The 12,166-nt window shown below is 44.6% G+C and overlaps 1 protein-coding gene across 1 annotated transcript; it reads right to left on the bottom strand.

The window, feature by feature from the left end:
- Positions 1–4,068: 4,068 nt before the first annotated feature.
- On the bottom strand, positions 4,069–7,787 carry LOC119334472. Its single transcript, XM_037607031.1, has 4 exons — positions 7,479–7,787; positions 6,917–7,227; positions 5,891–6,111; positions 4,069–4,957 (listed from the first exon to the last, which is right to left on the bottom strand). The coding sequence occupies exons 1-4, from the start codon at positions 7,676–7,678 to the stop codon at positions 4,394–4,396; spliced, it is 1,296 nt and encodes a 431-aa protein (XP_037462928.1). The 5' UTR covers positions 7,679–7,787; the 3' UTR covers positions 4,069–4,393.
- Between the last annotated feature and the right edge of the window lie 4,379 nt (positions 7,788–12,166).

Genomic DNA, 12,166 nt, shown 5'->3' with positions numbered 1-12,166 from the left:
CCGCCGCCGCCATGGGAACCGGCCGCCGCCGCCGCTACCAGCTGGCCTTCGTCCTCTGTCGAACGCCGCCGCCATGACCCCGAGATCCTCTCCTGTAGCCGCAGCTCGTCTTTGCTCTCACCCCATGGCCACGACCCCAAGCTCATCTTCCCAACGACTCCTCCACCCCGCGCCTCCTACAGCTGCAGTTCGCCGCTGCTCTCACCGCATGGCTGACCCCGAGCTCCACACCCCCGCCTTCTGGTCCTGGCCTGCGTGGGTCGCCGCCGGTGGTGGTCGGGTAAAGGAGGCAGCGCCTTGGTGGTTGGTGACGAGGAGGAAGCATGGGCGGTGGTGATTTTCAGCCCAAACGGGCTCACAGGCCACCCATTATCCCATCCGACTGGGCCACAATGAGCCTAAATGGGCTTCCGGCCTGGGAGGGTCGATCGAGCGAAGAAGCTGCGCTCTCCAGGATTTTTATCGAGAAGCTGGCTGCTGGTTTGGGGCTGTGGAGTTTTGGAGTTTGAGGTTGTGGAGGGCTCCCGAATACGTCCTTACTATCCTCCTTATTTATGCATGTAAGCCAACACAAACATGAACACCACGTCTAGTGATCCCTCTACCAGCTCAAAAGGCCATTCTTTGTTTCGGACCTCTATTGGAAACCCGCCTTAGCTCGTCGATGCATCGGCTGAGACTGTTGCTCGCCAGTGCTTCTGATGGCGCCTCCATCTTTTTGGCCAATAGAAATCTTCGTCTCCGCTTCCTCCAAAAAGCTCACCGCATGTCAGCTAAGCTTCTGCAATGATGGTTATTGTGTTGCATAAAGGAAAAGTAAAATAGTTTGATAAACTTTGGGGTGCCAACAGAAGCAGATTCAACTAAATATATTAAAGATGTGATATGAAAAACAAAGTAAATATTCATATTCTATGAAAGGTAAGTGCAATACGACTAATCTAGTAAAGTAATTTGGAATGTCGGCTTCACTAACTCTTTACCATCAACTAAATTGTGAGGAACCCATTTGTTTCACCATAAATAGAAACCAAAAAACTTTCAATCTATTAGATAAAGTAAACTGATTAGGCGGACTAATCAAAGATGTACATCTATATCTGTTTAGGATTCATCAAAGAACACACTTGATGCGGTTAGAAATGCTATGCAAAATAAGTTAGCAACCCGCCGTAAAAGAGATGGATAATTTGATATATTATTCAGTAGAATATAATATAAATGGATGCAGTATTCAACTTTTACCAGGTCTAACTGATAAGGTTTACCATGAGACAAACCTGAATCCTTATAGCCGCAATTAAATTTTGCACAACTGAATTATAATACTGGTAAAACAACTATACCACCATAAGTATTCTACCTAAACGGTTTCAATGCAGAGAACCTATACACTCAAGGATTCCTGAAAGCAAGATGCAAGGAAAAGGACTAAAATACTGGGGGTAATGAAAGTTCCAATGTATAAAAACTTGCCCTTCTCATGTTCTTTGGTAAACACATATCTTACTCGAGCAATAAAATCGTTCCTACAAAATCGAAGGTCTAAATCTTTTCCATTATTAGATGAACATACAAAAACTTGCCCTCGGGCAAGAAGCCAAGAACTGGTTCAGTGAACAGATAACTTCAAATAGTCAGCCATGAAAACAACAGAGAAAGGGGAGTAAGAAAATATATAATTTTTTTCTCGGGTAATTAAATTAAAAGGAAAATGATTCCACCAAAAGACAGAAGCGTTGTCGTCCCACATACTTTAACAAAATAACCGTTGCCACAAGTAGCAACACAGCCAGCAAGCGCACAGCAGCATGCCAACACACATATCAGGCAGGAATGCACCAAAATCAAACAAAAAAGTAGGTTTGATGTTCATGTAAACGAAAAGGGCATTTCTTGAGATTTATTATCGCATAAGGGAGAGTGTGTCTGGCGAAGAACAGGGGCGGGGTCGTCATCTTCTCCGCACATATGCACATGAAGCAGAGTGAAGCGATGGAGAACCGATAGGATAGGTCATGCTGGATCTGACAGGAGCAGGCGACGAAGACCAGCAGTGCAGCCACTGGCGGCGGAAACCTCCACACGCCCCTCCTCCTCGAGCTCTTAAACTGTGACTTCCTTGGTCGGCTCCAAACCTGCATTGAGCAGACCATCTCAGCAAAATGCAATATTGTACTCCATTAACTCAAGCAAGGAGAGAAAAAGAATATGTTCCATCAATGTTATTCTAATTTGATATTAATAAGAAATAATGTCAGAAGTACATCAGTCCTTGATTTTGTTTTCTTGGCTAGGGTCTCTTGTAGGTTGTAGTAGATGTATTAAGGAACTGAAACAAATCAAGTCTGCATTTTTGTGCCGGCTGGAGACCTACTGCTTTTGTATCTTGTTGTATACAATTCAAATGATGCAGAAATTATGAACTTGAGACTGAGACACCATGTAGTAGATTGGACATTGTTTGATATCAAACACATATTGAGGACTTACAACAATCTCTTGTGACAGGGCCACTAACAGCAATGGGGGAGTAATGCAACAGAAGTTCTATGCAAGGAGATTAATATAAATTAATAGAATTATAAAAAGCAAGGCAGCTGACCTCTTTAGAGAAGGCTAATGTTTATTTCTTAACTGAGGTACTAAAACCACACAAAAACTTATAAATACTAATTCTAAAGAGTGAACAATATGAGACCAATCTCCCTAGAATTAGTACATACTACACAATGCGTCGACAGTATATGGAAAACAAAGACATGTTCATAATTTAGAAGACAACCATGCTAGCATATTCATGAGGCAGGGAAGACAGCATATGAAATCTAAACTTGCATCATTGTACTGTTTAGGCTGTCCTTTCCCTTTTATACCACGTCTTTTGTTCAACATGTTCCTCTGCATTTTCACTTGAACAACTTTTTGTTGAACCGAAAGACAATACCACCAATGCCAATTACCAAGATGACAATAAATAAAAATTGTTAGCAACCTGTGAGAATTTAGCCAACATATTCTGTAGCTGATGGTCCATCTTTGCAAGTAAAAATTCAGAATAGAGGTGTGTCTTTGTCAGCGGCTCGTCTAACCTGCAGAATTGTGCATCATTCTATCATTCCCTTGCTTATAGAAGCACTACTCACTGGACCACTCAACAATCACACAATTAAACTGCCCATGTAAGATTTGCCACTCAATTTAATTAGCAAGATGAGTGTCCTCAACTGAAAGTGCATATATTGGTTCAAAAGGGAAGTGTGATAACTGAATTAATCAAGTAGATATTGAGGTTAATGTACATGTGTATTCCTACCTGAGCCTCTTGTAGGATTTGGGGAAGCTTTTTGGTGAGCCACTCGTCAAAGTCCTCCTGCAGTGACGGCGATTGGGTGGAGAGGATCTGGAGGATCTTGGCCGGCATGGGGCAGCTGTTGTACTCCTCGATGAGGCGTCGTACGGCAAGAGGCCGGTCGGATCTGACCGGGGTGGATCCATTTCCGGTGGATTTGGCGTGGAGGTGGACGGATCCAGCAAGATTGAGGGCCGGCAGCGCCATGGCCCTCATGGAGGTCCCTGTTCAGGGAGAAAGAGGGAGAGATGTGAGAGGAGATCGAGAGGAAGGAGTAGAAGGCAGAGGGGCGAGGCGACGGAGTGGCCGGAGGTCCGACGGTGAAGGTTGCCGGCGGCGGGGCGGGGCGGAGGTGTGGATCGCCGGCGACACGACTTGCGGGCACGAGGGCAGGAGGGAGCTGCGGGCGGCAGTGCAGTTCGGGCCCGGGCGGGTTTACAGGGTTATTTTTGTAAAAAGTGAAACGTCTTTTTCAAAGTGCCACTAAAACAGGGAGTGCGGGTTGATTTCACGTAAACTCAGGGGTGTTTTTGCAAAACTGCCATGATGACGGACAACCAGAAGCAATCGCTGGTTTATTAATATAATATAGGTAAAGATAAAGATAAAATAAAAGAAGCACTAAACACAAATTCCTTTTCAGTAAAGCAACTGTGAGTTAAAAGACGAAAAAAAAGTATCAGTACGTCCGACAGGAAGGAGATCCGATTAATTTCCTCGCGAACTGAACGGATTAGGATTCAGACTAGGATTAGAGCTAGACTAGGCAGCAGTGGCCCAGGTGCATCCAAACGGATTATGCACAAGTTCACCAAGCGGATACGGGAAACAGTGTAGCCAATAGGCTGCATCCAAACGCACCCTTACAGTCCAGACAGAAGAAACAGTGTACGCCAAATGGCTAGGATTGTCAGGTCCACATGTAAAGATACCAGAAACAGTTCAACAGTGTCCACGACTCACTCTAGACTGTTGACCAGGTCTTGGCCCATTCCTCAGACACAACTTTTCGATTAACTTTATTCAAGGCCTGTAATAAGCCTACTGGGAGGAAAGCAGAGTCGACCAAGTCACCTTCACTGACATCAACCCGAATTCAGTCTTTATCTGGTGAGTGTCAAGTCCATGTGTGTCCGCCTTGAAGGAACAACAGTGCTCCGCTGAACCGGATGGCCCCGAGGCCACCTTGAACTTCAAATCCAGAGTGGAACCATCCGCTACAGCAACCACAGACCTCTTTAAGAGGCGTGACTCGCCAATTGCACCATCGAACAGCCGGATTTCTTCGTTATAACCACCGATAAAACAACTGAAGCACAGCTCAAAACTGCTCTGCACTTCTGACACGGCAACTTCTACATTCGCCATGACTGCCCCATCAATACGTGCTACGGTTATGTCAACTGCGCCACAGTCACCATAGATGCGGTTTGTGAATGCTTGATTCCATACTCCCCACAGGTCGGCTATGCCTGATACACCATCAATCAGCTGGTGATCATCCCTTTCTGCTTTGCCTGCCTTGATCCTAATGTCAAATTCCACTAGAACAGCGCAATACATATCTATGCCTCGCTTAGGGCCAGCCATGTTGATGAGAGAACCCTACAAAATTGTTACTTTTTAGTAGCTCTTCACATGGAAGTAAGAAACATCTAAAAATATGAATACTTCTCTTAAGCTGCTTTACTTGCCACACCATTTACTTCACCGATAGTTTACAATTGATGACCAAAATATTTGCCACGTATCAAACTGATTGGTTACATAGTGCACAACAGTGCTCTTGGTGGGGAGGGGGATGGCCCTTGTATTTATTTGGTATTGTTCAGATACCAATTTTTTTACATAAGCCTATCGAGATGAAAAGGGAAAATAAAATGACTTGTAGTGATGCGATTATTCATGCTGGTGTGTTAAGTAGCAACCAAGAGCCCGAACTATTTTGTTCAATTTTGTTTCAAATACATGATACTCACTCAGTTCCATAATTTATAAGTTTCTCATAGTAAATCACGGTATAGTAGTGGCTTATACAATCCAAACAACTATTTTGCTACTTTTGGACAGATAAGTCACATGGACACATCTTTAATGATGCAAAAGAGACTAAGACCCTGTTCGGAATTCCACCGGCTCCGCGAAATCCCGGGAGCTGCGGAGCCAGGAAATAGGTGCTCCGTGTGTTTTTGAACTGTAACTCCACCAGCTCCTGGAGTGGAGTTGCGGAGTGGAGGTACTCCGAACAGGGCCCAAGTGCTTGTTGTTCTAGGCATGCGCTAGGATTGGTCTTACAATGTGAAGTAAATGAATTTGACATAAATCAGGTATTTGATCCCCCTATTCCATTCCGTATAAATCATTCCCCAGGGGGGTTTTGCCCATGCTGCAACATCCACTTAATGTGAGAACTTCCCCAGTGGGTGATTTATACCATATGGAATACTTCAAGGGGCCAAAAACCTGATTTTATTTATACTTGAGGGGGTTAAGTAGACTTGTTGCTTGAAATAATTGCAGGTAAGTATGGGTTGGCACCTGTTTCACGATGACAGGATCATCCCTGCTTATATTGACAACATAATTAAGCAATGTATCCAGACAATCCCGCACTGCTATGTATCCATACAACTCTACTGGGCCAACATCCACAGTAAGTTCAGCCAACTTTAATGAGAAAAATTGTAAGACGCGACTAGGATTATGCCGCTTGCATTTTCCGTTGCGGAAGACGCAATCTTTGGGATCTGCCAACCGAGCTTCATAAAATAAACAAGTTAAATTGTAATGGAGATCAATATAGGAAACAAATAGTCATCATATGAAAAGTAAGCATGTCACTTGAGGATTCCATGGCCCTAATGGATGTTTTCCTTTTCATCTAAGTGGAAATTATTGGTGTTCTTTTTACTAGGAATTCTAATCCCTCAAAAGTTTTTGTTTTAGGAAACTCAAAGAAAAAGCGGGTAACATATAAGCGGGTAACATATCATCACGTCAGTAAGTAAAGGTCCCTTTTACTCTGCCAGATTATTTCACAACCCCCTAAACTATTTATTGGTTACATTTACCCAAAGATTTACTAAAACATGTCAATTCAACCCTTAATGAAAATATTATTTTGTTTCATTTCTAGAAGTCCTCTTGTAAGATGGTTTTTTATTCTTTGCAATCAAAGGTAACATCATACCCATACCCATAATAATAATAATATATTCCTAATTTTCTATCTTGTATAGTTGGGAGCAACTAAACCTATTTTAGCACTCATGATAGAAAAATACGTGCTAAAAAACTGAGTGAACATATTTTTATAGGGTAGGGCATGGTGACATCAAACAAGATAAAAATCATTATGCAGTGAATTGAACACAATCCTCTTTTGCAAAACGTAACAAATGTAACCCCAGAATGCAATGCGTTGACATTTAACTATCAAAAGTAATGAATAAAGTAAAGAAAATTAGCCACAAGATGTCAACATAGAACACATCAATTGACCCTATTGCTTGGAAAAGGTGCTCATAACAAATTGAAATAGGTAACGAGATATTGATCACTTACTCTCACTACGGTCATCAACAGCATAGTTCTTTTTCCACGCATGAGTGCTTCTGTATATAGAACCATCACGGTGTGTGCTTTTTGGAAGCAATTCCATGGGGAATACTTTGTCACCGCTTGCTATCAATGCGCTCTTTGTATCCTTGGTTGCACTCCTTCCGTTTTCATCTATAACTTCCAAGGTTGTGCCACTCGTCTCTACATTTTTCGTGCCTTGGCTGATGACAGAATGATAGTTGGCAGAAGAGATGAGCAATCGCTTGTCTTCAAGTCCACTGTTGCTGGACATGCTCCGAGATCCTGGAGGAAATCTATCACCAAAGAGAATAAAGAGCAAATTTGAGCAGCCGACACATTTTTTAATTATTTTTCGGTTCCCCCCTTTCCCCTGGGATTAACTATAAGACCCCCACCCCTGCCTTATTTTACCAAAATCAACACATGAAGAGTAATTAAAAACCCACAGTTGGTCAGAATCCAGATCCAAAGGTCAGAATCCAGATCCAAAACTATAGCAACTAACTAAAGGCGCAAACTTTGGCATCAGATGATCAAAACATACCGGGAAATACGACGGACAAGTAGATCGGGAGCCATGAGAGGGAAGACTCGTGGTGCAAGCGGTGGTGGCGACCAGCAAGGCGGCGCAGAGGCCGTGAAAGAGAGGAGAGGTCGCGAGGTAGAGGAGAGGCGGAGCATTGGGCCATGAAAGGTGGCGACGCCAGGTCGGAGGAGGCGAAAAATCTGGCAGAGGATCGGCATCTCAGCGCGCCGCGGCGGGACAGATGGGGTGTGCCGGCGTTGAGAATGGGGAGAAGAAGTGCCTCTTTTTTTTGGGGGGGGGGAAGCTGAACACACGGCGCCGGCGCTCTCTCGAAAAACGATTGGAATGGAATCAACATGGCAATAGCAACCTGTTTGGTTGGTGGGAATTAAAACTGGGGAATGGGAATTGATGGGGTATGGGACTTAAAATCCTTTGTATGGCTGGAAGGCATGGGAATTCAGAAGGGAGTGGGAAGGGGATTTAAGGAGGCCAACTTCCCTATATCTCTTCCCTGGGGTGACTTGGTAATACAAGCAGGGAATGGGAATTGACGGGAAAAAAAAGGTTAGCGTCAGTTGCGCACGTCCTGCATGGAAGAAACCTGCGAAAATCTTAGCCAATACGCTGGAATATCTTGGTAAATAAGCAGCGGCATCATTTGCCTCCAGTAAATCCGGCCACTAGCCTAACAGCCTGATCAGCAAAAGTGATGCCATGTACGAAAGCTCACGTGGGCTGCTTCTTTCAATCAAATTCTTGGAAACTCTGTGCTGCTTGTCTCATCTAACCGGATAGCATAATTCTTTTGCGTGCATCTTATCTGACTATGCCAAAAAAAATCCTGGTTTCTTGTTGTTTTTCTCTTCACATCAATCCAGATCTATTCCCCTCTTTTATTTTCATTTTTATTTCTCTTACCATTGCAGACCTAGATACAAGGTCTGGTTCAGCCAGGTTGGTAACAAATCTCAAATTTCCCAAGCAACTCCCAGCACGCACCAAACGTGGGATTGGGACTACTAGTCCACTTCCCAAGTTTAATCCCTCCAATAAACTCCCTTCTAAAATTCCCACTCCCATTCCCTGGAACTGCCAAACACGTTGTAGGTACCCGCAAACCCGGCTGGTAAAACCTTATTAGGATCTGGGTATGAAAAATAAAAATACCCATGGATTTTTAAATGAAAAAGTTTGTGCCGGGTACGGGTATGGGTACGGGTACGCAAAGGCAATATCCACACCCGCGAACACATAAACCCGTATACTACTACACAATGTCAGGTAGGTCCCATGTGTCATTGACTAGATTCAGAAAAAAAACCTAAGTTACCAGACGCTGAGTACAACTTGTCAAGTACATTTGTTCTTGTCTGCCTCCTCGTGCCTCCAGCCACCTTCAAAAGGAAAAATGCGTGGGTGCCATGACGATTACAAGGTGGGACATGGTCATGGCCGGGTCTTCCCTATGAAACATCCGGCTACTCCTATCAGGAACGCATGTGCTCTGCCAATGACAAGGGCGGAGCATGACAAGCGTCTAATTTGGTGAATAATTTTGCACCCCACACATAACACTTTTTTTGAATTTCTATGATGCATGAATGTGTTGATAATTGGTCTATTGACGAATGTGTATGATGAATGAACTATTTGAATGTTTCGATGATTGTTTAGTCAACTTTGAACATGCTGAAATATAAATACCAAGACGGGTATTTTTATCCGCGGGCATTACCCATACACAGTCGGGTACGGGTATGGGAACAATTTAAAACCCGAGGTGTGGGTACGGGTATGGGTTTGGGCAGAAAATATTGGGACGGGTGCGGGTTTAGGCACGCATTACCCATACCCATACCCTACGGGTGCCATGTTGAGAATGGATCGAACCGACGCATAGGCGCTCAGTGCTAGGCGCCGTCGGCGCGCCGGCCTAATTTTTCGGTTGGTCAGCCCAAAGTCGTTCAATCTACACACACAGCCGTCAGATCTTTCCCCGTCCTCAACCTCCGGCACGGGGGAAGGGAGAGGAAGGAGACCGCCGCCCCCACAAGCGTCGACCGCCTCCTCGTCTTCCTTCACCGCTGGTCGCCGCCTACGTCTTGCTGACTCCACGCATGTAACTACGTGTGGTGGCTGCTCCAGTGGCCACAGCGGCAGCTCGCCGCCGAGCTCCATGGTTGCAGCACCCCCGATGCGTCGTCGTCACCGCCTTGCCATCGAAACTCATTGCATGGGGTTACGTGAAGAGTCGATGTTGTTCATCGATGTAGCAGAAAAAACGCTGGTCATAGCAAAAAATGATGGTTGCAGCAATTCGTTGTCATCGTCGTCGCGAGTCGCGACTCCACCATGATGGATGTAGCAAATCCAATGACAGTTGCTACAATTCATCTCGCCGCCTTCACCGGTCGCAACTCCACCATGATGGATGTAGCAAAATCCCTCGCCAGTAGTAGCAAAATCTGAGGACAGTTGCAACAAAAAAAGGCACCGCCGTAGTAGATCACAGCTCCGCCGTGATGGATGCAGCAAATCCGTCATCGCTAGTAGCAAAAAAACTCGGCCCTTTCTAGCAAAGTTCTTGTCGTAGGTTGCCTCATTTATTTTGCTTCTCCATCGTCGTCGTTGATTTGGGGATTGCAACTTTTTTGCACCACGGTTCCAGCACCTTCAGCAGGGGGTGCAACTTTTCTGCACTCCTCACCGGCTGGTAGAGCAGAGTTGCAATATCTCACGGGCCACGGTTCCAGCTTTACCCATGAATGGTTCCAACAAAAAATCACTGCAGGTTGCAGCTCCCCCGCCGCCCCGATTGAGCGCAGTCGCACGCGAGCACTTCACCGTCAGTGAGAGAGCTTGTGGAGATTGCGAGCGGCGTGGGGGGGAGACTGTGGAGGAGCAGACCCGCGATGGCTGTGGGTGGAAGAAAGAGGAAACGAGAAGAGTAGGAAAGGATAAGGGATAATGAAGGGGGTCGGTCACGCGGGACCCACCATGTACATGCGTCTCGCGCGGGGCGGTTGTTCCATGGTGTGTGAGCCGGAGGAAAGTTTGGTCGGCTTGCTGCTACTTCTTGAGCTTGCGTTGGTTTTTCCCTTGAAGAGAAAAGGATGATGCAGCAAAGTAGAGATAAGTATTTCCCTCGGTTAGAGAACCAAGGTATCAATCTAGTAGGAGAAAACACACAAAACATCAATACATGCACAAACAATCAAACAACTTGCACCCAACGCGATAAAGGGGTTGTCAATCCCTTCACGGTCACTTGCAAAAGTGAGATCTGATAAAGATTGATAAAATTAAACAAAAAATAACGTAAAATTTTTTGGGTTTTTTTGGATTTATAGATCGGAAAGTAAAAGATTGCAAAATAGTAGATCGGAAACTAATATGATGGAAAATAGACCCGGGGGCCATAGGTTTCACTAGAGGCTTCTCTCAAGATAACAAATATTACGATGGGTGAACAAATTTCTGTCGAGCAATTGATAGAAAAGCACAAAGTTATGACGATATCTAAGGCAATGATTATGAAATATACGCATCACGTCCGTGTCAAGTAGACCGAAACTATTCTACATCTACTACTATTACTCCACACAACGACCGACTCCTGCCTACATCTAGAGTATTAAGTTCATGAAGAACAGAGTAACGCATTAAGTAAGATGACATGATGTAGAGGAATAAACTCAAGCAATACGATGTAAAATCCATCTTTTTATTCTGGATGGCAACAATACAATACGTGCCTTGCTGCCCCTACTGTCACTGGGAAAGGACACCGCAAGATTGAACCCAAAGCCAAGCACTTCTCCCATTGCAATAAAAACCAATCTAATTGGCCAAACTAAACCGATGTTCGAAGAGAATTACAAAGATATCAAATCATGCATATAAGAACCCAGAGAAGATTCAAATAATATTCATAGATAAGCTGAGCATAAATCCATAATTCATCAGATCTCGACGAACACACCGCAAAAGAAGATTGCGTCGGATGGATCTCCAAGAACATTGAGAAGGACATGATATTGAGAATCAAAGAGAGAGAAGAAGCCATCTAGCTACTAGCTATGGACCCGTAGTTCTGAGGTAAACTACTCACGCTTCATAAGAAGGGTAATAGAGTTGATGTAGATGCCCTCCGTGATCGAATCCCCCTCCGGCAGGATGTCGGAAAAGGCCCCAAGATGGGATCTCACGGGAACAGAAGGTTGCGGCGGTGGAAAAGTGTTTTCGTGGATGCCTCTGGTGGTTTGGGAATATACGTGAATATATAGGAGGAAGATCTAGGTCAGGGGGTCACCAAGGGGCACACAAGGTAGGGGGCGCACCCTACCCCCTGGGCGCGCCCTCCATCCTTGTGGCCGCCTCGTGGCTCTTCTGACTTGCACTCCAACTCTTCTGGGTGTCTTCTGGTCCAAGAAAAATCATCACGAAGGTTTTATTCCGTTTGGACTCCGTTTGGTATTCCTTTTCCGCGAAGCTCAAAAACAAGGAAAAAACAGAAACTAGCACTGGGCTCTAGGTTAATAAGTTAGTCCCAAAAATAATATAGAATAGCATATTAATGCATATAAAACATCCAAAACAAATAATATAATAGCATGGAACAGTAAAAAATTATAGATACATTGGAGACGTATCAAGCATCCCCAAGATTAATTCCTGCTCGTCCTCGAGTAAGTAAATGATAA

The sequence above is a fragment of the Triticum dicoccoides genome, chromosome 7A (genome assembly GCF_002162155.2).
Source record: "Triticum dicoccoides isolate Atlit2015 ecotype Zavitan chromosome 7A, WEW_v2.0, whole genome shotgun sequence".
Taxonomy (NCBI): Eukaryota; Viridiplantae; Streptophyta; class Magnoliopsida; order Poales; family Poaceae; genus Triticum; species Triticum dicoccoides.
Note: the sequence above shows the minus strand (reverse complement) of the source record. Positions and strands in the feature narration are given on the sequence as shown.

Excerpts from the sequence above, each read along its gene's own strand:
- LOC119334472 (XM_037607031.1), bottom strand. The coding sequence starts at position 7,678 with ATGCCGATCCTCTGCCAGATTTTTCGCCTCCTCCGACCTGGCGTCGCC. Across the intron at positions 7,228-7,478 it reads CTTGTCCGTCGTATTTCCCG|ATTTCCTCCAGGATCTCGGA; the intron begins GTATGTTTTGAT and ends CTTTGGTGATAG. Across the intron at positions 6,112-6,916 it reads TGTTGATGACCGTAGTGAGA|CTCGGTTGGCAGATCCCAAA; the intron begins GTAAGTGATCAA and ends TATTTTATGAAG.